Source organism: Berghia stephanieae, chromosome 1 (genome assembly GCF_034508935.2).
Source record: "Berghia stephanieae isolate SIO BIC M18660-M18661 chromosome 1, UCSD_Bste_1.3, whole genome shotgun sequence".
NCBI lineage: Eukaryota > Metazoa > Mollusca > Gastropoda > Nudibranchia > Aeolidiidae > Berghia > Berghia stephanieae.
This window is the reverse complement of record NC_088360.1, coordinates 78,294,708-78,319,030: the sequence shown is the minus strand read 5'-3', so window position 1 is coordinate 78,319,030 and position 24,323 is coordinate 78,294,708. Positions and strand designations below refer to the sequence as shown.

The window sequence follows — 24,323 nt, the reverse complement described above, 5'->3', positions numbered from 1 at the left end:
AATATCAGCAGGAATTGAAGCCGGACTATGGGAGTTGGGTACCACAGGAGAATGAACCTGACATTATAGGTGGGCACCAATGGGGATTGGGACTACGGATACCAGTGGACAGTGACCCAGAAGGGTACTTCTCTTTTTCGAAACCTACCGAAATCATCAAAATTTATGGGAAGTGTACACCAGTGGGAGTGAACCTGGGACTGTGGGAGATGGATACCTGTGGGAAATGAAGCCGGACTATGGGAGTTGGGTACCAGAGGAGAATGAACCTGACACTACAGGAGGTGGGCACCAATGGGGATTGAACCTGGGACTACGAGAGGTAGATACCAGTGAGAGTGAGCTCAGAAGGGTACTTCTCTTTTTTGAAACCTACGGAAATCGTCAAAAGTTATGGGAAGTGGGCACCAATGGGAAATGAATCTGGGACTCAGGAAAGGGCTCACCCGTGGGAGGTGAACCTGGGACTATGGGAAGAGAATATCAGTGGAAATGAACCTGGGACTATGAGAGTTGGATACCAGTGGGAATTGAAGTCGGACTATGGGATTTGGGTACCATAGGAGAATGAACCTGACACTATAGGAGGTGGGCACCAATGGGGATTGAACCTGGGACTACGAGAGGTAGATACTAGTAGAGAGTGAGCGCAGAAGGGTGCTTGTCTTTCTCAAAACCTACTGAAATCGTCAAAAGTTATGGGAAGTGGGCACCAATGGACAATGAACTGAGGACTCAGGGAAGTGTTCACCAGCGGGATCCTGTGCTTATATTTGGATGAGACTTTTAGGTGATCTCAGACTAAGTACATCGATGGTATGCTCTTGGAATCTACATCTATTCCCTATTTGAACCAATTATCCTTTTCATGTGTGCTTTCAGAATATTTGATTATCCCATTTTTTCCCTTCTACAGGCGCTGAAATGATCTAAATGTGTCGCAAGCGCCGTAAAACTCTTAAAAACAAATACAAACTTTATTCACATTCGGATTATCAAGTACATCCCAACCCACTGCACTCATCTCTTGACTACAGGAATTGTAACAACTCCTGAGGTAATCGAAATGAATCGGTGTTAGGTTCTCTAGTGGGAACATTCAGAAATAGAGAAATGAGTTATAAGCACTTAACCTAATGGAGGGAAATGGTCAATACTATTAATTCCATACTCATGATTACAAGTATATTATAGTTTTGAATGAATCTGCGTCTCATAGATTTTGTCACATTCGAACAAAGTAGGAGGGGGGGGTCTAGATAGCTCAGTTAGTAGAGTACTCACTTAATAAGTGACCGAGATTGATCCCGGGTTAGTCACGATATTTTCTAACCCGCTCCTCCCCTGTCCACACCGCAGTGATTGGGTAGCTGCATCTGTTAAATCGGGTGGAAAGTACTTCGCGAAAGACTAGTCCTATCAAAAGGGTGGTAAGCAATTGCTATTGTCTGTTTCACGTTATAGAAACTGTGATGGACTCCAGCTCAATGGGCCAAATGTCTGGAACAGAATGGCATGGCCTAGTCCATTTTATGAGAAGGAAATTATAATCACCCCTTTATAACAAATAATCAAATGTCATGCGATTAACTGACATAAAGATTATTTCTGATAATATTATCAATGAAAGTAGGGTTATCGGTTTTCGTTTGTTTATGTTTTGTTTTGTTTTGATATTAATTTGTTGTTTTTTTTTTTTTGTCCTTTTCTTTGTTTGTTTTTTTTTTAAGTTTTGCCGTATTAGAACATAAGAGTTGATTATAACCGTACCCATGCCAATATCCGGAATGGGTTATTTTTCTTTAAAAAAAACGAGATATTTCGTGCAGATTAGTGTCTATGCGGCGTTCATCAACACACACCATTCTCTTGAATGAAAAGTCAGAGAGAGAGAGAGAGAGAGAGAGAGAGAGAGAGAGAGAGAGAGAGAGAGAGAGAGAGAGAGAGAGAGAGAGAGAGAGAGGTCAGTCTTCAATTTGATGAAGTTTTGGCCTGAAATAAAGAAAGAAAGAAGAAGAAGACGGAGAGAGAAGAGAGAGAGAGAGAGAGAGAGAGAGAGAGAGAGAGAGAGAGAGAGAGAGAGAAGAGAGAGAGAGAGAGGAGAAGAGAGGGAGAAAGATATTCTTTAAAAACCTTTAGCATTTATCTAGCACAATATCAACAAAATGGCCCAAAACGCTTTACAGGGTAAGGGGTCCCAAGCCAACAGCAACACTAAGATGTAGGACGAGACATGGCGCCTGTTAGGCGATATGACAATTATTTTATTTTTTTTTCGACAAAGACAACGCTGTTAACCGCTAGGTACCCATTTTACATCCGAGGAAGATGAGAAAATGTGAGTATGAGCCTTTTTCAAGGACTCCACTATGCATGGAGCAGAACTCGAACCCAGGAACTTCCGATTCAATGGCGAGTGTTATACCACCAGACTACATTGCCGCATTGAAAGAAAAAAAAAGAGAGAGAGAGAGAGAGAGAGAGAGAGAGAGAGAGAGAGAGGGGGAGAGAGATACACACACGCACACACACACACACACACACACCAGAGGGGGGGGGAGAGAGAGATTCTTTTTTAAAGCTATTAACTTATGTCTGAATGGTATCCTCTAAAAGACAAAGGAGGAGGAGCAGGAAGAGTGAAGTGGAGTTTATAGTGAGGAAGAAATAGATACACACAAATATATACACACACGCGCGTACACACACACGCACACACACACACACAGAGAGAGAGAGATAGAGAGAGAGAGAGAGAGAGAGAGAGAGAGAGAGGGAGATGTATTTGTTGTGACAGCGGTATGAGTAAACGTGCTATCCTCTGATTTTTCTCTCCCTCCCAAATTCCCAGCAAACAATCCTCGAGGTGGGCCATCTCCTGAGCACACAAAGGAAACAGTGGATCGTAAAGAACACGGTGTCTTCTACAAGACGTTGGTGATGATCCAGACATGAGACTTAAACAATTGTTTGGAGTAGATATCATGACTTTAAACAATTATGGATGTTGAAGGCGAGAAGGCGGATAGGAACTTTACAGGACACAACTATCGTTTTGGGGTTTTTCTTTTGTTTTGTTTTTTTGTTGGTTTTTTTTTTTTTTTTTGTATTCTTTAAAAAATTATTTAGCTTGAAACAATGTTAACTGTTTTCGGATACGATTGGCTAATGTCGATCGTTAAACTCTGTAACTAACTATCAATATGAACTTATAAACGAGTTCGATAACTCAAATTGCCATGGGAAATCAATCTAAAATTATTGTTAAAATTCTCCATTCCAAAAATGATAATAAGTAATAAGCCCTTGAATTTATATACAGTTATCAGGTTTGTGAAGGACATTTTCAAATGGACAATTTCTATTAATGTACTTGTGTATTGTACTTGTCATCGTAAAATTGAGCGAGCATATGATATACGTCATATAAAAGGATTTATTTAACGAGAGTCATTTTTGTTTGTTTTTTTCAAAGCCCTGAAAATCTTACGTTAACATGGTTGTGGCGCTAAATGCACATGTTCAAGATTTGTTACATATTGGGAATTATAAGGATGGCCAGCGGTCTTCTAATGAAACAATATTGAATTTGAAAAGATATTTTTTTCTCATTATTTTTTTACCCGATTTATTCAAATCACCGTTTAGATGAATAACAAAGGTATGAAATATAAAGTGGCCTCGTCTTAACGTACTTGCAGTCCACCATGCAATGAAAACAAACTGATAATTAGAATTAGATGATTTGATGTTGTGAACATTATTGCCTTATGTTTAGTATAATACGTTTTGGAGTTATAACTGTCGGATTATAGCACCTAAAGCAATTTAACGTGAAAGAACATAATTGCTCTCATCCAATTGTGTCGCACCCAATCTGACTGAGATAAGAAACACTTTACGAGGAGTATACGATGGAACCCTTTAGACTGTATTCAATGATGGCCATTTTGTTTTTTGATGGTAAGTGTTTGATTTTATCTGGGGGGGGGGGGGGCACTGATATCATTATCATCCTCACCACCACCACCACCACCACCACCATCATCATAATCATCATCATCATCATCATCATCATCATCATCATCATCATCATCATCATCATCATCATCATATAACTATAAATATAATAATAATAATAATAATAATAATAATAATAATATATAATAATAATAGTAATAATAAATAATAATAATAATAATAATAATAATAATAAATAATAATAATAATAAATTTAATAATAATAATAATAATAATAATAATTAATAATAATAATAATAATATATAATAATAATTAATAATTAATAAATTATATTATTATTATTATTATTATTATTATCATTATTATTATTATTATTATAAAGATAATCTCAACTTCCACATAAGTGCTCAGCAGCGCTTTATAATAATAATTGTCATTCAAACATCATTCTTTGACAATTTTGAGAATACATATGAAGAAACAAGCACATACACAAGCACACAAACTCAATCACAGATACATTTACATTCAATCACGAACATAAACGCACATACTTACACCAATATTACTCACTAACATTAGTTAGTTACTCTAACAAAAGACCAAAAAAAAAATATTAAAAAAAAAAGTTATACAGTGGCAATTGTCAGCCTGAACTGAATGCAAAAATGGAATAAAATAAACTTAAAATTAAAATTAGATTTAAGGCGTATTCTGTGAGCTCTTCGTAAGCTCTGGAAAAATGTTCTGTCTTAAAGTGTTTTTTTAAAGACTATCCCTAATTAGTTTTACATCTGGGAAAAGCTCATTCCACAAGATTCCACTTACAGAAAAAGACTTAGTACTAGGGGATAATCTGGCTCTTGAGATGATTAAGAGAGAGTCTTCAAATGACTTTATTGGCCGTGTTGGATTATATTGTTGACATAAATCCATGAGGCAGACTGGAGCTTGATTTTTAAGCATTTATGAACAATATTACAAGTTTTAAAAACAATCCTTTCACTGACTGGCAACCAATGGAGATTATATAGAATTTCTTTTGTAGGGTCATTTGATTTTATAATCAGTTTTGCGGTTCTATTTTGAATAGTTTGCAAACGATGTATCATTTTTGGCCGGCGCACCAAAAAGCAATGAATTACAGTAATCATACCTGCTGGTAACGAAAGCATCAAGAAGAAGTCGAATTTTACCAATGTTTTTAAAATGATGAAAGCAAGATTGGCAGGTTTTCTGTTATGTGATTCTGCATTGAGGCATCAGAATCAAAGAACGAGCCAAGATTTCTTATAGTTGCAGTTTGCTCTATCTTCAAATTTGAGACGCCTATGTCAATACCCTTTGTTTATTGGTGCCAATCAATAAAAGTTCTGTCTTAGAATCATCCAAGTCTTAATTGCTAAGCAACAATTTTAAATATTTAATTTCACTGTCTGTTCTTGTCCAGAATGAAAAATGGAAAATAGTTGCGTGTCATTGGCGCAGATGGTAGTTAATACCGAATGACTCGATGATGTACGTCAATGGTGCAGTATAGAGAGAAAACAGGAGTGGTCCCAAAACAGAGCCCTGGGGGATACCACAATGAAGTTGATGGGGTTCAGATAGAATTTGTCAATTAGGCGAGTCGATTTGAACGGACTGTGTTCTATTTTTAAAGTAGGCCAACATTTCAAAGGAGTCCCATTCATTCCAAACTGTTTCTGTAGTCGCTGAATTAATTTGTTTTGATCAACTGTGTCGAAGGCCGCACTTAGGTCTAACAACACCAGCAACACACATTTACCCTAGTCCATAGAATTAATTATGTTACTGCGGACACGTAACAGAGCGGTTTCTGTGCTGTGTCTAGTATGGTATGCTGATTGGAGAACTGGCAGCATATTATGCGTCGTCAGAAAGGCATTCAATCTTTTTGCTACTGGTTTTTTCAATGAGTTTGGAAACGAAGTGCAGGTTGGAAATTGGTCGGAAATTTCCGATGTTATTGGGATCCAGTGACGATTTCTTCATCAAAGGCCGTACCATGGAATGCTTTAATCTGTCTGGAAAATCGCTATTTTTAAGACGCATTGACAATTGACACGATTGACGGCTCTAGTTCTTTGACTTTTTAATCAGCCAAGTCGGAACAATATCAAGAGAACACGTTTTATTGAGGCGACTGATAATATTTGAAATATCTCATTTTCGGTTGCAGGGTCAAAGTATGGTAGTTTGTTTTTACTTTGATTATCATGTGAAATTATTGCGCTTTGCGCTTCTTGACAATCGAGGTCCACGCAAAAAAGTTGAAAACGTTTCAGCCATTTGTTGCGGACAATTTGACGTGGGTAATTTTGATACCGATGGCTCAGTTCGTATTATACCATTAATTAATTTGAACATTCCTTTCGAATCTTTCTTTTTTGTGTTTGTGTTTGTTATGGCGTTTCTCGTGTGGTTTTGTTTACATTCCGAAATTTATTTATTCCTCAATCGTTTGGTAGCTTTGTAGATTTGCCTGTCTTCGTCTAATCCAGAAGATCATTTTTTATCTGCTCGTCTGCGCTGGTGTTTCGCTTTTCGTTGAACCAGTCGGTATTGGGTGTGATGGTGATGGTTTTAGATTCCAGCGGTGCAAATTTATCCAAAATAGATAATAAGTTTTTTCAAACATTGTTAGTTTTTCATTGACGCTATTTCCTTTGGTAGCTTTGTGATATCGGATGTATATATTTCCGGTCTCAATTGTTCCATGTCAATGTTTTTGGTTTTACGGGTGACTATTTTTCTTTTAATGATTTTGGTTTTAAGTATTTCAAATTGCAGATTATTATGCTGCTGTCTGCAGTACATCATGGTCCACAGCTACAGACAAAATGGAGTCATCATCCATACTGAAGATCAGAAGGTCTAAAATATGTCCCTTCTCATGTGTCGGTTCAAGGTTGAAGGTTTAGTGATTTTATATTTTGAATAAACTGTTTTACGGATGATTTGATTTTATTATCGATATGGATGTTAAAATCGCCTCCGATCAAAAGTTTGGAGGTTTGAAGGACTAAAATAGTAGTCAAATCGTGAAAATCCTGTAACAAGTTGGCAACGCTCTTGCTTGGTGGTCGATAGACTCACACCATCTTATAATTTTGACCATCATCATCATCATCATCATCATCATCATCATCATCATCATCATCATCATCATCATCATCATCATCATCATCATCACCATCATCATCTTCATCATCATCACCATCATCATCATTATCATCATCATCATCATTATCATAATCATCATCAAGAAAAACAACGGAGGTGAGTGTCTGCTTAAACTCTAAATTGCTGAAATGTTGCTATTGCTATTTTCATTGCGTCTGCTGCTTTGGTATGTGTGAGTGTGTGTGTGTGGGGTGGGGGGGGGGGTAGTGGTTGGCTCATCACAAAAGTATTGCTGTCAACATGGGGGACATTTAAAGACAACAAATCATTGTATCGAAATTTTCGTTGATTATTCAAAATATAATAAAGCACTTGCATGGAATATAGTAAGCAACTCATTTGGACGCTACTTGTATAATTTGATTTGTTTTATTTTTCAGCTCACACTTTTAATACATCTTTTAATTAAATGAATGAACAATACGTATATCATCATGAGGTCAAATGAAATACTTATTAATATTGTCTATCTTAAAATCCAGCCTCATTGAGTCAACAGTTTGACAACCCTCTGGTAAGTCAGACAACCAAAGAAGCGATATACAGAGATCGGCCAGCTCCTCACAGCGGGAATCAACACATTACAACATCGATTCCTGAAGGTTCAAGTGACTCCAAGCGATCTCTTTTGGACTTGTCTGCATCCGGTAGCTTTAGCCCTTTGACTGACACTAATTACTATGATTCCGTACCCTACTATGCCATCTTGGATTATTACTATATTGAACAGGACGAGAGCGCCGACACAAACACTAATATCTCCAAAATAAACGCGCCAACAGGAGCTCATGGAAACGAAAGCCGGAAAAATACCCATCATCCAAATGATGATCAAGCCAACTCCGAAACTAATAGGCCATTGTCTACAACAAAAAATGAAACGGTTTCAAATTGTGACGTTATAACACACTTTGGGTGTGACGTCAGGAACTTTGAAAGATGCGATTTGGGGACCCAAACTTGTAAATGTATTAAAGGTTATTTGAATGCAGCAAGCCCAACACATAATACTGGGTCATGCACTGGTAAGTACGTCGCTTACTATAACTATAATAATAGCTACATTATTTGCTCAGTCGGTTATATCCATGACAAGTGTTGTTTGATTTTTTTTTTTGTTTGAACATGTTTTAATCATAGCAGTATTCTAGTATTATAGCATACCGACAAAACGCCCTTTTCATTACTTTTTGAACCTTATCATAATAAAGATTATTCTAGCCAAAGCTAGACAATACATTTGGCATAAATGGCACCAATGAAATCAAAAACACAATTCATATTTAACGGGTTTGTGGTCTTTCGGTATGATTTTCGGCTTGCAACACGAGATACCCTTTATAAAACGCGTTGAGCACACATAGCGAATGTTGCGCTACATTAAAGCTCTTTCCATTTTTTCTTCTCATATATTGATAAATAAACGTGACCTTATAACCCTCCCATCCCCCCCCCCCCCAAAAAATAAAGAAAAAGAAGTTAAACCTCAAACTTCAAAATGGATTTGGGTTCAAGATTTTTTTTTCTCATTGGGACGTTTTAGAGATCCGTTAACCAGTTAACTGCCGTACTCAAGAAAGACGCGTATATGTAAAAATTTGGCCATAAAACTCATCCTTCAAATATCGACCGATTTAAATGACCCTCATCTTGGCAAAAACTCTCAAACCTGGGACTTCGATTTACAGTAGACCACAAAATCGAGATCGCCAAAAGAAGGACGCCCTGGATGGCATTGATTGCAGAGCGTCCCACTAGCAACTAGGCGGACGGTGCCGTATCAGTCTGGTCCCGAGCTCGATTCTCATCACTACAAAATGTTTAATCGACTTCTAACGCTTCTCTATTCATTTCGTTTTCCAGTGTTAAGTCATTCCGATGTCAAACCAACGCACTTGCCTCATACCTACTATCTAGTAAAATATAATTATATTCTCTTTCCTCAAAATTAAGGAGTTTATAAATAATATTCTATCCTGGAACTACTGATGTTTCGTAATCGACATTATTAAGCTGTATTTCCGCACAGGTCAAACCTTCTTGTTTATATGTTTGTTTTTGTTTATTTTTATTTTGTTTTGTTTTGTTTTTGTTTTTATTTTATTTTTTTTTTTGTTTGGCTTCTTTTGTTGTTGGTGTTTTCTTTTCTTTTTTTCTTTTTGGTTATTGTTTGTATGATCATATCGTTTTTAATGGGATCAAGACTTTTTGCTTTTATTTTTAGTTTGGGTTATTGATTGTTTATTGTGTTGTTGAAGTTGGTGTCCAACCATTCATCCCATGCGTATTGTTGTTAGTCGGAACTTTACATTTTATTTTGGTTTTCACAATTGTTACTATGTCAGGCTCCAGTCAGCCAACCAGTTATTGTTACAGCTGTTACTGTCCATTTCACATTATAGAAACTAAAATCAACTCCAGCTGTAAAAGTATTAAAATTCGACATCATTATTGTCTTGTGTTACTTTTATTTAACCTAATCATAATAAAGAGTATTCTTGCCAAAGTTAGACAATACATTTGACATAAATGGCACCAATGAAATCAAAAGACACAATTTTTATTTAACACTGTTTCTTATAACTGGTTCGTTGTCTTTCGGTATGATTTTCCGCTTACAATCTGAGAGAACCTTTATAAAACGCTTTGAGCACACTTGGCGAATATTGCGGTACGTAAAAGCTCTTCCCCCACCCTTTCTTTTCTTTTTTTTTTTTTTTTTTTTTTGTTTGTTTTACCGCTAACCCCCACCCCTACCCCCTTCCATCTCGTCTCTTTTAGCTGCCAAGTTTCTTCATGGTGACATTAAAATCCACATGCCAATAAGAAAGGTCAACACTCTCTCAGTTGAGATAATCCGAGATAAGCTTTGGGATTACGTAAGTTTATTTTGTAAATTTCTTCAGCATCCCAGTGTCTTGAGCTTTGTCAACTTTGTGTTTGGTCTTTTTAGCTTTTGAGATCATTCAATAATTTCATTCATAAGTGAATTTTAAAGTCGTGTACATTAATCATTCTTCGAACAGAAAACTGCGGTGTTATGTTACTGTACAGTTATGCTGTCAGCCAGGGCACCTCTACTTATTCTTTCTATCAGACATACGATGCAGAATCCCAATGCCCCAATGCTTTTATTGAATTGTAATATTTTCTATCTCCGAATAGCAGTATTTGGCTTAGAATAATTCAAAAAGGTAACTCCCAGGCAAAGCTCTTAGCTGTCTCTGGACTGAACCCATCCATATCGTATTTCCATAATATTTCAAATGTAAATGGATCTTGCAACATTTGATGTTTAAACATAACGATCAAAAGAGTACATTTAGTAGAAAATTGCTATTTTCTTATTATGTTTAATCAACAACATGATGTTTGTTTGTTTTGGGCTGTTTTTGTTATTGTTTCCGGGTTGTTGTTTTTTTGGTTTTTTTTTTTTTTTTTTTTTTTTTGGGGGGGGGGGGTTAGATTTTGTTGATTCTTTGTTTTGTTTGGTTGGGATTTTTTTCTTTTGTTCTTTTACACATTTCCAGATAAAACTTTTTTTCTCCAACTTTATTCTACATGGTAAACTTGATTAAAATGTTAATGCATTCACAGATTAAAAATTCAATGAAGAAAAAAGGCGCAGAAGATATTTTGTTGGCTTTTAGTGTACTCTCCACGGATATGAGAAGCAGTGAGAATTCCACGATGTTGGTGATAACCTACGACATCGGACTTAAACGGGATGCCTCTTCAGATATATCTAGCTCTCTTCAAATAAAGTTAGAAAAAGGAATTCAGGGAATATCAAACACCCATGGGCTTCCACTGGATTTTGATACAATTGTTGGACAGATGAGCGCCGCTAAGAATGGTAGTGATAGTGTGTACACGGAAATCTTCACTACACTTACTGGTATGTGTAATTTAGTAATAGTGTTGATAATAATAATGATGATGATGATGATGATGACGATGATGATGATGATGATGACGATGATATGATGATGAGATGATGATGATGATAATAATAATAATAATAATAATAATAATAATAATAATAATAATAATAATATATAATAATAATAATAAATAATAATAATAATAATAATAATAATAATAATAATAATAATAATAATAATAATAATAATAATATATAATAATAAATATAATAATAATAAATAATAATAATAATAATAATAATAATAATAATAATAATAATAATAATAATAATAATAATAATAATAATAATAATAATAATAATAATAATAATAATAATAATAATAATAATAATAATAATAATAAAATCTACGAGCAATCTTAAAGTTCTGATTGCAGTCCTGTATCTAAAAACAAATTGAACACACACTCATAGGACTTCAAAATACTCTTTTCTCGCTGTAAGCAAAGATTCATTTTTCTGTTTCGTCAACCAATGCTAATGACAAGGATAAATCTTTATTGTCCACAATATGAACATTTCGATGGTTTTCATAGCACGGATATAGCCACTTGGAGGTATAGCAGTACTCAGGTCTGAATTGCAAGGTCTTGCATGCTTCCAACTTACCTTACAGCAAGTGTTTCTTTCAAGACAGGAAATAACCAAAAGTCAAATGGTGCTATGTCACGACTGTAGAATTGGTGAGGCAATACTTGGTTTCTTGCCACTTCTAGGTTTAAGAAAAAATGAGCATATATATAGCGCATTATCTACTAAAAGTGCTCAAAGAGCTTTACAAGGGGTCCCTAGTCAACAGCAACATTTAACCATGTAGGACGAGACATGACGTCTGTTAGGAGATATTACAATTTTTTCGACAGTGACAACGCTGTTTACGGCCAGGTTTTCATTTTACACCTGATTGCGATGGGAGGATGTGATTAAAGAGCTTTTTTCCAAGGTATGAACTATGATCCGCTTAGAGCAGGACTCCAAACTTTGACCTTCCGATCCATAGGCCCACTGCTGAATTGTAGCCTTGCTTTGTGAGGGACGGCCTTGTCACGAAGGACCAATGTACGAAATGTCCCAGTTTTTATCTCTGCTCATCAACGGCAGATTTTTACATGGGATAGTGCTTCATTAGGCATAATTATAGGCAGTTATTGTAATGTTCCGTGATCAACCACGAGCGGCCCATTGTAACTGAAACCCTGGATGCTGACCAACTGGTCTATCTCCCTTTGAGACCATAACTTTCTATTCAAGAGTTTTTGGTGGGATGACGGAATAGGGTACCCAAGTTTCATTCTCTGTGACAATATTTGCAATCCTTTTGGGTACGTGGGGTTCAGATAAATTGAGCATGATAGTTGCACATCTCACCCTCTCTTAATATTATTCTCCGATTAGTAAATGGGGTATCCATCTTGCACACACCGTGTTCAAATAAAGATGGTCACGGACAGTTTTGTTAATAAGTCATTTGACAGTCCTGTAATTTCTTTAGGTTCCCGTAGAAAAGCAAGTGAATCTAATTTTATATGGTTTTGGATAGAATTGACAGTTTTCTTATTAGCTGCTGAATTTGGACGACTGCAACATTGGTTGTCGGACATGTGATATCTACCTTAACTGGATACTCACACCCAACGGCAAACAAAAAAGAAAGAGAAGACTCAACACAATCTGCAAAATTGAATTCATCGAGATTCGGGTGAACACTTAAAGGGTTAGAGCTGAACGTTTTATTTTGAAAATTCCATATTGTTTTCTCAGACTCCACAACATGACTTCCTCTCTGAGGTCATAGCCATAAGATGAAAAGTCGTAGTGCAATAGTAAAAAATGGGTTTGAGAGTAAATATGTTAAGGATTACATTCATACACTATAAATTTGATGTCTGAACTTGATAGCAGTGCTGCTACATTTGTGCGGCTATGTGGTCTTGTGGTATGACACTCGCTTTCGGATCGGAAGGTCCTGGATTCGAGTCTCGCTCGGCTCATAGTTGAGTCCTTGGAAAAGACTCTTTATTCACGTTCTCTCACCGTACTCAGGTGTAAAATGAGTACCGGCCGTTAACAGCGTTGTATCTGTCGGAAAAAAATTGTATTATCGCCGAATAGGCGTCATGCCTCGTTCTTTATGTTACGTGTTGCTGTTGGTCAGGGACCCTTTGTAAAGCGCTTTGAGCACTTTTAGTGGATATTGCGCTATATAAAAGCTAAATTTATAAATATTACATTTTGACTATCAAAATTTTCTGATTGTCTCCCGCACTTTAAAATTAAATGTATTTAACACTAGTGTTAGTATTGTTGTAATGAATACTATCCTGTGTTAGTTTGAGTGTTATTTTCCCATTCCAATGACGAGACTACAAGGATCCCGGAGTTATCCCGTTGTATGAAACCAACATTGTAGCCAAAAAATAATTTTAAATACACATTGATTAAAATAACGCATATCAAAAATTCCAAGATGAAAATGACAGGTTTTTTTTATTTAATAAGCTAATATCTATATTTAAAGTTCTTTTGACCCAAGCAACTTTTACCATGGGGTGTTGTGTTTTTCGGTTTACTCACTGCTCAAAGCTGTTTACAATGTTTTGTTTATTCCCCTAGCAGGCCATATGGGGCTTTATTTCCATTCATACAATACCAGTCGCCTGTTAGGCGCCATTTTTGTACTAACTCTCTTACAATATCCGTCTCTACCTATAGCCAGACTTTCATTCACACCTAAGTCGATTAGGATAATGTGAATGAAGTGCCTTACAAAAGGTCACAATGTCGGGACCAGAATTGTTCAAGATCACTGTTTCCCATTCGGCCACTGATCACCCTTAATATGGCTTGACTTTTGTGACAAGACGAGACGCTGAGCCATACCAACTAGTAATCTCTCTTTCTTTCCCAAGGTACCCATTACCGTGTTAACTAAGACCGGGTTTCAGATCTGACAAAATTCTTTAAATTTTTATTTCCTGTCGGAAGTCTAAGGAATTCCCTCTCAAATTCTCAAAACAATGTCTTCGTTTTCAATAATATTTACGCAGAAATCAGCCCATGTTCGAGTCCAGAGCATACCTATTGTTCCCCTGACGCCCTTTGTCGAGCTGAAAATGGAAGTCAGATTTGTCATTGCTTGCCAGGGTTTAAGGATATCTCGCCTGATCCAATAAGGTTTCCTGGGGAAGTTTGTGAAGGTATAATAGTATTTCTCTTCCTCTGCATTCCTTCCCATCTTTTGTATTCTCACTCTTTAAATTCCTTGTATTCTCTTCGTCGTTATTACCCATTCTCCTGATATTTATTGTGGTGGTGATGGTGGTGGTGGTGATGATAATGATGATGCTGATGATGATGATGATGATGATGATGATGATGATGATGATGATGATGATGATGATGATGATGACAGCGATGGGGATAATGATAATGATGTTGATTTTGATGACGACGATGGTGATGATGAAGATTATGATGATGATGATCATCATCATTATCGCCATCGTTGTCGTCGTCATCTTCATCATCATTCCCAATGTCCTCTTAATTATAGTCATCATCACTGTATATCACCATCGTTGAATATAATGAGAAACGTATTTGTACAGTCATTATATTATTATTACCTTGATTATTCGAGTTGATACTCTACATCTATATAAAATAAGATTGTTTTTTAAATTACACCAATGTCTAGAGCATAAAATCTAATTTGAAAATAACAGTTTTCAAAAATTTCTTGAACATGTCCAGTGGAGGAACCTCCATGGAGATACTGTCTTACAGTCTGGGACCCAGCATTGAGTCTAAACGTAGAATGAAAAGCTGGAGGACGTTCTAAGATTACCGGACTGATCTGATTTGTGACTTTGTGGTTGGGAGAAATATCAAGCAGATCATAGATTTTCCGGTGTTAGAGACAATTGATTGGTTCGTCGTTACTAAGCATTAACCAATCATAGTATTTCCTGCCATTTACTCCCTTTGGTCCCCTTGACTATTTATTTCTATGAATAGGCCTGAGATACCCTTCGTACATGTCAAACTCACAAATTTCTCACAATATTTTGACACATTGATAATGGATTACATCACATAACCTGACAACGCGATGCATTTTTTTCAATCATCTGTATTAAATTGTGAGTGATGCTCAGGATCTGTGAGCTGTTTACTCTGGGTAATAGGCAAGCACTTAAGGTGGCTATGGGTCTTCGGTTCACGGCCAGCGGTTCATTTCAGGGCAAAAATATACTTTATTTTAAATTTTCGAGTCAAAAATAAAACAACTTAAATGTTTATTCGACTACTTTTAATAAAATATACGATAACTGACGTAATTTTCAAAAGTGAATATATTGTAGCTTATACAAGCTCCTGGAAAAAAATCGTAGTAGAGCGAATCATCACATATGTAAATCCTTGTGTACCACAAGAACAAGCGGGCTTTAGACCACAAAAAGCACAAGTGAACAGGTCCTTGCACTGACCTCATACAATGAAGCAGGCTTTGAGAACAAAAAGAAGACTGGTGCAGTCCTAATAGACTTATCTGCAGCTTACGACACTGTTTGGACAGGCGGACTGATGTTAAAGCTTTCAAAAATGATTCCTTGTAGAAAGCCGCTTAAAAACTGCTGGAACAAGACAATTTCATTTCATATTGGGAGGAAACAAAAGCAAAACACAAAAAATTAAAAATGGGGTACCACAAGATTCAGTTTTAGCACCAACTTTCTTCAATATTTACATAACTGACCTGCCAAACTGCGAAGCAATCAAACTTGGATACGCTGACGACTGGGCCTTAGCCTATCAATCGAAAACCTGGAAAGAGATTGAAGAAGTTCTGAGCAAAGACACCACCCGCCTGAAACAATACTTTGATAGTAGTAGTAGTAGTAGTAGTAGTAGTAGTAGTAGTAGTAGTAGTAGTAGTAGTAGTAGTGGTAGTAGTAGTAGTAGTAGTAGTAGTAGTAGTAGTAGTAATAGTAGTAGCAGCAGTATGGCTACACCTCCAAATTCATTTCGTCAACCCAGCTTCGAAAGTCTTCCTACGCCCTACGGACTGTTTCATAGCCACCTTTAACTTTAAGTTTAGTTCTGGACAGATGTGATCGCTGGTCTCAGGAACTGCCTGACATTTCCGGCAGGCATCACTGTTCCCAAGTTTCCATCTGCACATATTTGATGCAGTTCTGCCATGTCCTGTTACGAGACGATTTGAGGAAACCCAGTATTTCCTGGCATTGTGGAAAGCAGGCATTCTTTTGGTGGGATCTTTTATGATCTTTCCTCCTCTTGTTGTTTCCCTGTTCCACATTTTTTTTCCAGTTCTCTTCCAACCTGCATTTTTTAAAGTGGAAAGGTCTTCTCGATTTGAGCCTTGTTGTTGGTGCTCCCTTTATGACTATTTTTCTAATAAATGAAATTTGTTAAGCGCCTTACCCCAATTTAAACAGGCTCTATGCGCTGGTACAATAATGCCGTTTTATTAAAGAACACAGTATATGCTATTGGGTTAACATTGCATATACTGTGTTTTTGAAAGCAACGGCAGAATAGAAAGCTATAAATTCAAAATTTTTGAAGATGTTTGATATCTTATAAATTTCTTACCAAAGCGAATTGGATGTAGCTTAAATGGAGTATTTTGATGAGTGTGTCATGCATAAACCAATTTTAAAAGGGCAAACTCGGTTGGACATTATTCGTTGTAAATTTTAACCTAATTCATATTTTTTATTTAAACTTTTGACATCGTTGTGTTTTGTTCTTATTTCGGTGAATCCCCGAGTAAGTGATCTCATTTGGAGCAGGACTGGCCTTTGTGTTTTGAGGAAGATAAATGATTTTTGTTGATAGACTAGTCCTGACTTAGGTTACAGATGACAGCGTTTCAGTCTAACGAGATCAGATGCATAACCGCCGTTATGTGTTTATTTTAAAGTATCGAAATAGTTTTATAGAATGACACGAATCTCTCTCTCTCTCTCTCTCTCTCTCTCTCTCTCTCTCTCTCTCTCTCTCTCTCTCTCTCTCTCTCTCTCCTCTCTCTCTCTCTCTCTCTATCTCTCTCTCTTTTTTTTTCCTCTGCTCTCTCTTCTTCCTTTCTTCCTCGATGAGGGATATTTAAATCAATCGGTGTTTATTATTGAAGGACGAGTTTTCAGGCCAAATATTTAAAGATGTGGCGTTTTGGGGTTTTTTTTCATCAGTTGTGGCCTACTGACTCAAAACGATATTATGTCTGGTGGATTTAAATCTTTCAACTGAATTTAAGCGAAACTCGAGTTAATCGAATTTTGGCAGAAAAATATCTGTTTCATTTACACATTTTCAGATCTTTATATTACATCAGTGCCTTTTTCCTCATTTCTCAGTTTGAAATTTTGACAGCTTATTTACCCAGTACGATACGATTCGAGGCGATGATTCACATTGATTATACCAAAACATCCAATTTTCAGGACAATGTCTGTGTGAAAATCAAGGCACGTGTGTAACAAAGTTAGAGGATCACGACGTCAAAGAATGCAGGTCTGTCTGACACGAGTGACACAGGTTGAGTAAACAGACTATGTAAACGTCTAATCTAATGGTTGTCCTAACTTCGTGCAATTCTATCCTTTTTCTTTTTTCTATAGAGGTCAAACATATTGTAAAAATCCTTTTGTTTGTCCCATAGGGGGTATTTGTCTTGAGGTTCTATTCTAATGAAAGACCGAAATAACTCAGGCGTTCGCCGCAGTGCAACGCCGCAGGTCAAGTCAAGTTTAAGATCCAGACCTTAACTTGTTTGATTAAAAAGCTCTAATCTCAGAGAAATTTTAATTTGTATTAAACGGTTGAAGTAAACAACTATTGAAGATCAAATTTTGATTTTCCAGTTGACTGCCATACACTGGAAAAACACGTATTAAAAAATTTGCCAGAAAACTTGTACATCAAATTTACGTAAAATCCCAGGTTTGAGAGTTTTTTCCAAGATGAGGGTCATTGAAATTTATCGATATTTGAATAACGAGTTTTCTGGTCAAATTTTTAGATACGAAGTTTTCCAGAGTAAGGCAATTAACTGGTTAATATGGTTGTATTAATCTGAGTGGTCAGTTTGGCATTTGTAATGCCGCGTTCCAATTGTTTGATATTTTAAAAGATGTTTTGTATTTAGCATTCTTTTGAATTACCCCTCTCCAAATAAATTGGCATATTTATACATGTTTAAAAGACAAGCCTAATTGAATTTCATTCATTTTATCATAAGCCAACAAGATACGACAAGACGCTAGTTAAAAGCAGTGGGCCGAGAGGGGTTTTCTCCTTTTCTTTTCTATCTACATTATCGATCTACATTTTACTTAATAAATGATTCCTTTCGTGACACATGTTAAACACCATATGACATTTCTTATGAGTTAACTATATATATGTATATATATATATATTATATATATATATATATATATACACACACACACACACATATATATATATATATATATATATATATATATATATATATATATATATATATATATATATTTCCTTCAATCCCAATTAGTTCTCTCGATTTTCCCTCTAAAACCTTTTCATCTATGTTAAGCCTAAAATGAAATCAAAAGGTAAACTCGAAGATTAAAAAGAAAATTCACAGAATTTGCTATGCACCTTCCTGAAAGAGGACATGCCATGTCTTTGTGTTCAAGGGCTCAAACGATGTCGGAATCCGCATGTATAGATAGTATGCGCCTGGCTAAGAAGCTCATAACATTGCCATCCGGAAGTATAACGGATCAACACACAAAACTGTGTGTAACCATGAACGTTTATAGTCAGGTTAATATAGTTTAGTGAGAATTACTCACAGACACGGATGGCAAAAAACAATAACAAAGATCTGAGTGACGTCAACTTCGAACTATCTATATTATAGGTTCGAAAAGATAGATCTAGGATAAACCGTTTCGATTTTATAGACTTAGCCTGGGAATAATTGACCGCACTGATAGATATGTAAATATGAATCTAAACTTAAAGATTAATTTCTCATGTATTACAGTTCATTTGATGACATTGTTACCCGAGTGATATAAATATTTATTTGTTTTCTCTCTGATATCCAACAGTTGCACAAACTGGTTTTTTGGATCAAGGTGTCACATTAATGGAAAAGGTAGGTAATAATGAAATAGAGACTGATGTTACAGCATTTGATAGGACTGCCTTGCCTCAACCTCAATAATTTATACGGGGATAATCGCTGCCCAACAGCCCAGTACGTGGATCACTCCCTTCGCAAGCAAAGAAAGTGGTTTCAATCCGTGGTGCAATCGACATATTTCTGTGTGCGGCCATGGTACACCGGTATGACACTCGCCTGCGGATCAGAAGGTCATGGGTTCGAGTACCGCTTTGTAGGTCGCATTGTTGATTCCTTGAAAAAGACTCTTTTCTCACATTCTCTCACCGTACGCAGGCCGTTAACAGTTTTGTCTGTAAAAAAATGTCGCCTAACAGGCGTCACATCTCGTCTCATGTTTGCGAATTTTTGCCAAAATGAGGGCCATTTAAATCGATCGATATTTGAGGGAAGAGTTTTCTGGCCAAAATTTTAAGTGCGTGTTTTCCTAGAGTACGGCAGTTGACTGATTAATAGCAAGTTAACGATTATGCTCCCAACCCACAACGATCGAGGAAACGACGAGGAAGAAAACGAGGATCTGACCTCAGAGTCTTAGGCCAGATCTTCGTTCTTCCTCGTCGTTCGTCGATCGTTGTAGATTGGGAACCTAATCAACCTTACCTTACCAACCATAGGAAAATCGTCACATTCGTTGCGATGCAACCGACAATTTTCTCATTCTGATATCTCGTCTTGTACATCACAAAATTTAAAGAAATGCTTTGACTACAGCTATTACTAATACTAAATACTGTGTTGTAGAGCTCACTTGTTGCTTTTTGTTTGAGTAAGAAAAGTATTTTTGTGTTTCGGAGGGAGTGAATTTTCGGGGGAAATTCTAAAAATAGCTGGTAAGGAGAGAGTTAACATGTTATTCACCTGTCTACTACGACCGACAATTAGCAAGGCGGTGTAAATTGCGTCTACACACAATTATCGAGCAGTTCACAATGCATTCTCAAAAGGTTATGTGAAATCGAAAGTTTTCACTTCATACAGTACAAATCGCTAATAAAGTTCACTTACCGAGACGCAAATGATATACCCACACTCACACATTCAACCTGGAACACCCCCCCCCCCCCCAATCCTCACAAACATACACACAGAAACATACAAAAAAATCAGACATACAATCAAACACAAATATGTATATTGATGGTCGGTGGATCAGACCTCTGAAGTCTCGATTTTCACGATCGGCGGATCAAAACTCTGAAGTCTACATACGAGCTTTGCGCACCGTGTTATATTCAATTTTGTCATCAAAGGTATGATCGGCCCATAATTAAATAAAACATTGTGCGCAAAGCCCTTATACTTTAGAGTTTTGATCCGCCATGAAAATCGGGACCTCGGAGGTTTGATCCGCCAATCATGGAAATCTGGACTTCAGAGGTTTGATCAACCGACCATCGATATCAATTCCATCATTTATGTGTGTCTTTCTTTTGGCCTCCAGAGTTGTTGTACATAAGTAGCAGCATTATTGGATGCTTAGCGATAATCGTCACGATTTATTGCTGTTGTCGTACACGGATTGGACACAGAAAAAGGTATGGACTTTTTTATCATCATCATCATCATCATCATCATCATCATCATCATCATCATCATCAATATCATCATCATCATTGTAATGTGGCATTTAAGTTGGAGAAAAATTTTTTATTTAAGAAAATTTTATGTAATAATTCTCCACACCACTCGAGCGTTTTACATAGGTTGTAAGCTCCTTTACTCACAGAATCACCATATTAAATAATTTAAGTTTTAGAGGTCTGCAAATCCTATGATTTCCCCGTTTTATATTACATGAAAATTTTAAACAACAATGATTAACGTTTCGTATAGCTGTCTAAGGATATAACCTTCACAATACTAAAATAATAAATAAAACAAGTTTCAGCCCCACTTATAATTGATAATAAAAGTAAGTCGGATTTATTTCGTTTTAAACAGTATGGCATGTATTTACATGTTTGTTTAATCATTGTTATTCGTCATCGGGCACCAACAAAGGAAAACCGCAATATTTTTTTTATTGATGGCAGCTGAGGTCCTTAGCCGAACTGGCCGTCTCTCAGGTTTTGATTGTAAGGATACCGTTTGATGCAAAGTTGTGAGGTCGGACAGCTCTTCCTGCGTCCATACTAGGAAGGGATTGAACTATGGTTTGATAAAAATATAAACAGGACGTCAGATTTCTCTATGTTAAACTTCCTTGGCCTGTCTTCGGGACTGGTGTGCCCTCAGACAGGGAAAGCGATAGGGTCTAAAGGACCGATCCTGATAACATGTTCAAATTATATAAAGGCGAAACAAGCCTAATAATATTTAATAAAATAGTCTAACACTTGAACGTTATTGAATATTTTAAGAAACATATTTATACTGCTAACGCCCATATAGCATGAAGTAAACAAGTGTTAGGTATTCTGGCCTCAAGAAATACCGGGCTGCGCTAGTAGATATCAATCTAGATAAACCATGGTATTGTAAAATATGTCAAATTACCTATAACCAAGTCATAATGATGTCATTCATATCAACCTCATAGAAATAGAGACGTAAAAGTATGCAGAAAAGTTGCTGATACAGACTGTAGATCAGAAAGAAATTTCAGAAAGTTAAATCAGGATAACCACTCACCCCGTATTAATGAATATAACACCACTGAACAGGATAAAAACTCGTCCGTTCTTTAAGATTTTTTGTGTGGAAGAGAACTTGTAATTACGAGGTGCATGTTTTATAATCCATTCCATAATCGATTCATTCCAACATGGGTCTTTGTTTTTTTAAGATAGCGTGATGAGGAGTGTCTTCCAGATGTTCACACTTAATTTTACATTGTCCAGTTATGGCGGAGTTTGAGCGATGACGATAGATTAGGGTTTGCTCTCATGTAGGTCTGAAATTTGTGTCTTTCGCAAGGGGAGTAATCGCGTGTCAACACGTTTGACACATAGTGGTTGTCGTTGGTCGGTAGAATGCCACATAGATATTTTCCACTTGTGACAATCACCATCGTCATTATTATTATTATCACTTTTTGAGCACGTTAAGTGGATATTGCGCTTTATAAAGGCTCACTTTTGTTTAAATGGGACTTAAAAATATTTCCCCCCACTTTTAAATTTTAAAGGCCGTAAAAGTGGTTCAGTATATGCCTGAGTTTAAGCAGGGCAGTTTAGATTCTCATTTTATTTTCCGTTATTTTATAAATGTTTTAGACACTCTGACTCTAGCGTCTCTTGCATCGCTTCTGACCCCAGTGTGTTAAAGATTCCCAGAGTGTGGATGGAGACACAATATTCCGAAAATGGCAGTGTTGAGAAGAACAGATCCCCGCCAAGCATACAACGAATAAGTATTGCCACGGAGTGTAATCCTTACTATGATGAATATGTAAGTAATTCATGGTTCGGCGATAATAATCATTAACTAATCAGAAAGTTTCCCGTCATTTAGTCCATTCAGTCTCCTTGATTTTAAAGATTATTGTTTTGAGCGTTTTGCTCTATGGATCGGAGTGCTAGAAGATCACAGAAAGTATCATCCAGAACCTTGAGGTGTTCCATAACAAATGTTTACGACGAATATTCAAGATCTTCTGGCATAATACAATCTCAAATGAGGACCTGAGACCTAAAGCGGTGATAGTTCTCTGGAGAGACATTCAAAGGAGAAGATGGAAATGGTTGTGGCATGTCTCTCGCATAGTGTTATTGTTACTATTATTAAGAAGAAGGAGAAGAAGAAGATATAGTAGTAATAGTAGTAATAGTAGTAGTAGTAGTTGCTGTTGTTATAGTAGTAGTGGTAGTGATAGTAGTAGTATTAGTAGTAGTAGTTGTTGTTGTTGTAGTGATGGTGGTGGTGGTAGTAGTAGTTGTTGTTGTAGAAGTAGTAGTAGTAGTAGTAGTAGTAGTAGTAGTAGTAGTAGTAGTAGTAGTAGAAGAAGAAGAAGAAGAAGAACAACAACAACAACAACAACAACAACAACAACAACAAGAACAAAAAGAACAAGAAGAACAAGAAGAAGAAGAATGATTAATATTACTGTTTCATGAAATCCAATAAATATTTATAATGTATTATATTCCGTGGATATCTATTGTGCTTACTACCATTTCCAGATCCTGGAGGACATACCACAAGGTCCTTTAAGTTGTCTTCACTTGGACATGACAACACAGACCTATTAACCCCATCCTTGTGAAGTAAACCCTTGGTTAAACCTCAACACAATTCGATGGAATGCAAAAATAATAATAATAATAATAATAATAATAATAATAATAATATAATAATAATAATTATTATTATTATTATTATTATTATTATTATTATTATTATTATTATTATTATTATTATCATAACATTATTATTATTAATGTATTTATTATTATTATTATTATTATTATTATTATCATCATCATCATCATCATATTATTATTATTATTATATTTATTATTATTATTTATTATTATTATTATTATTATTATTATTATTATTATTATTATTATTATTATTATCATCATCATTATTATTATTTCTATCGACAAAATAAACTATTGTTCGGAAAGTGATTTTTCAACTATGTCAATTTCCTTTTTCTTATCATATTACCATCCAGAGAAATATATTACTGTATGTGTCATATAGTCTGTACTGCATCTCAAAAGGTCTTTTATATATATATATATATATATATATATATATATATATATATATATATATATATATATATATATATATATATATACGAGTATTTGTGGGTACTTGTAGATATGAGAGTGCTCGATGTTGTTGGTTAGAGCATATAAAATAAGTAAGGACACTCACATCATATACGTGTGTGCATGTGTGTTTGTGTCACTTTTTATCCCTTTTATTATCTTATTAACAATAAAATGTTTAATAATCTTTTCCCGATTTATAGTTTACTTATATATTGATTCGAGGTCGCAAACCACTCGATTTGGAAAAGTCCAACTGAT

The 24,323-nt window shown here is 35.9% G+C and overlaps 2 protein-coding genes across 2 annotated transcripts; both read left to right on the top strand.

Annotated features, from left to right (window-relative positions):
- The first annotated feature begins 3,662 nt into the window (after positions 1-3,662).
- LOC144980966 (uncharacterized) lies at positions 3,663-9,591 on the top strand. The gene is made up of 4 exons (XM_078929025.1): positions 3,663-3,963; positions 7,672-8,214; positions 9,053-9,105; positions 9,535-9,591. Exons 1-4 carry the CDS (start codon positions 3,915-3,917, stop codon positions 9,589-9,591), a joined length of 702 nt encoding a protein of 233 aa, XP_078785151.1. The 5' UTR covers positions 3,663-3,914.
- A 411-nt stretch (positions 9,592-10,002) lies between these two features.
- On the top strand, positions 10,003-23,577 carry LOC144964622 (uncharacterized). The gene is made up of 8 exons (XM_078899109.1): positions 10,003-10,068; positions 10,787-11,087; positions 14,180-14,329; positions 17,603-17,672; positions 19,262-19,308; positions 20,780-20,873; positions 22,596-22,728; positions 23,460-23,577. Exons 1-8 carry the CDS (start codon positions 10,006-10,008, stop codon positions 23,526-23,528), a joined length of 927 nt encoding a protein of 308 aa, XP_078755235.1. The 5' UTR covers positions 10,003-10,005; the 3' UTR covers positions 23,529-23,577.
- The last annotated feature ends 746 nt before the right edge of the window (positions 23,578-24,323 follow it).

Bases quoted from the DNA above. Each gene is read 5' to 3' on its own strand.
- LOC144980966 (XM_078929025.1), top strand. From the start codon at position 3,915: ATGGAACCCTTTAGACTGTATTCAATGATGGCCATTTTGTTTTTTGAT. The intron at 8,215-9,052 runs GTAAGTACGTCG...TTCGTTTTCCAG, and splicing joins TAATACTGGGTCATGCACTG to TGTTAAGTCATTCCGATGTC. The intron at 9,106-9,534 runs GTAAAATATAAT...TTACTATGTCAG, and splicing joins TGCCTCATACCTACTATCTA to GCTCCAGTCAGCCAACCAGT.
- LOC144964622 (XM_078899109.1), top strand. From the start codon at position 10,006: ATGCCAATAAGAAAGGTCAACACTCTCTCAGTTGAGATAATCCGAGAT. The intron at 14,330-17,602 runs GTATAATAGTAT...TCCAATTTTCAG, and splicing joins TCCTGGGGAAGTTTGTGAAG to GACAATGTCTGTGTGAAAAT. The intron at 19,309-20,779 runs GTAGGTAATAAT...TTTGGCCTCCAG, and splicing joins GTGTCACATTAATGGAAAAG to AGTTGTTGTACATAAGTAGC.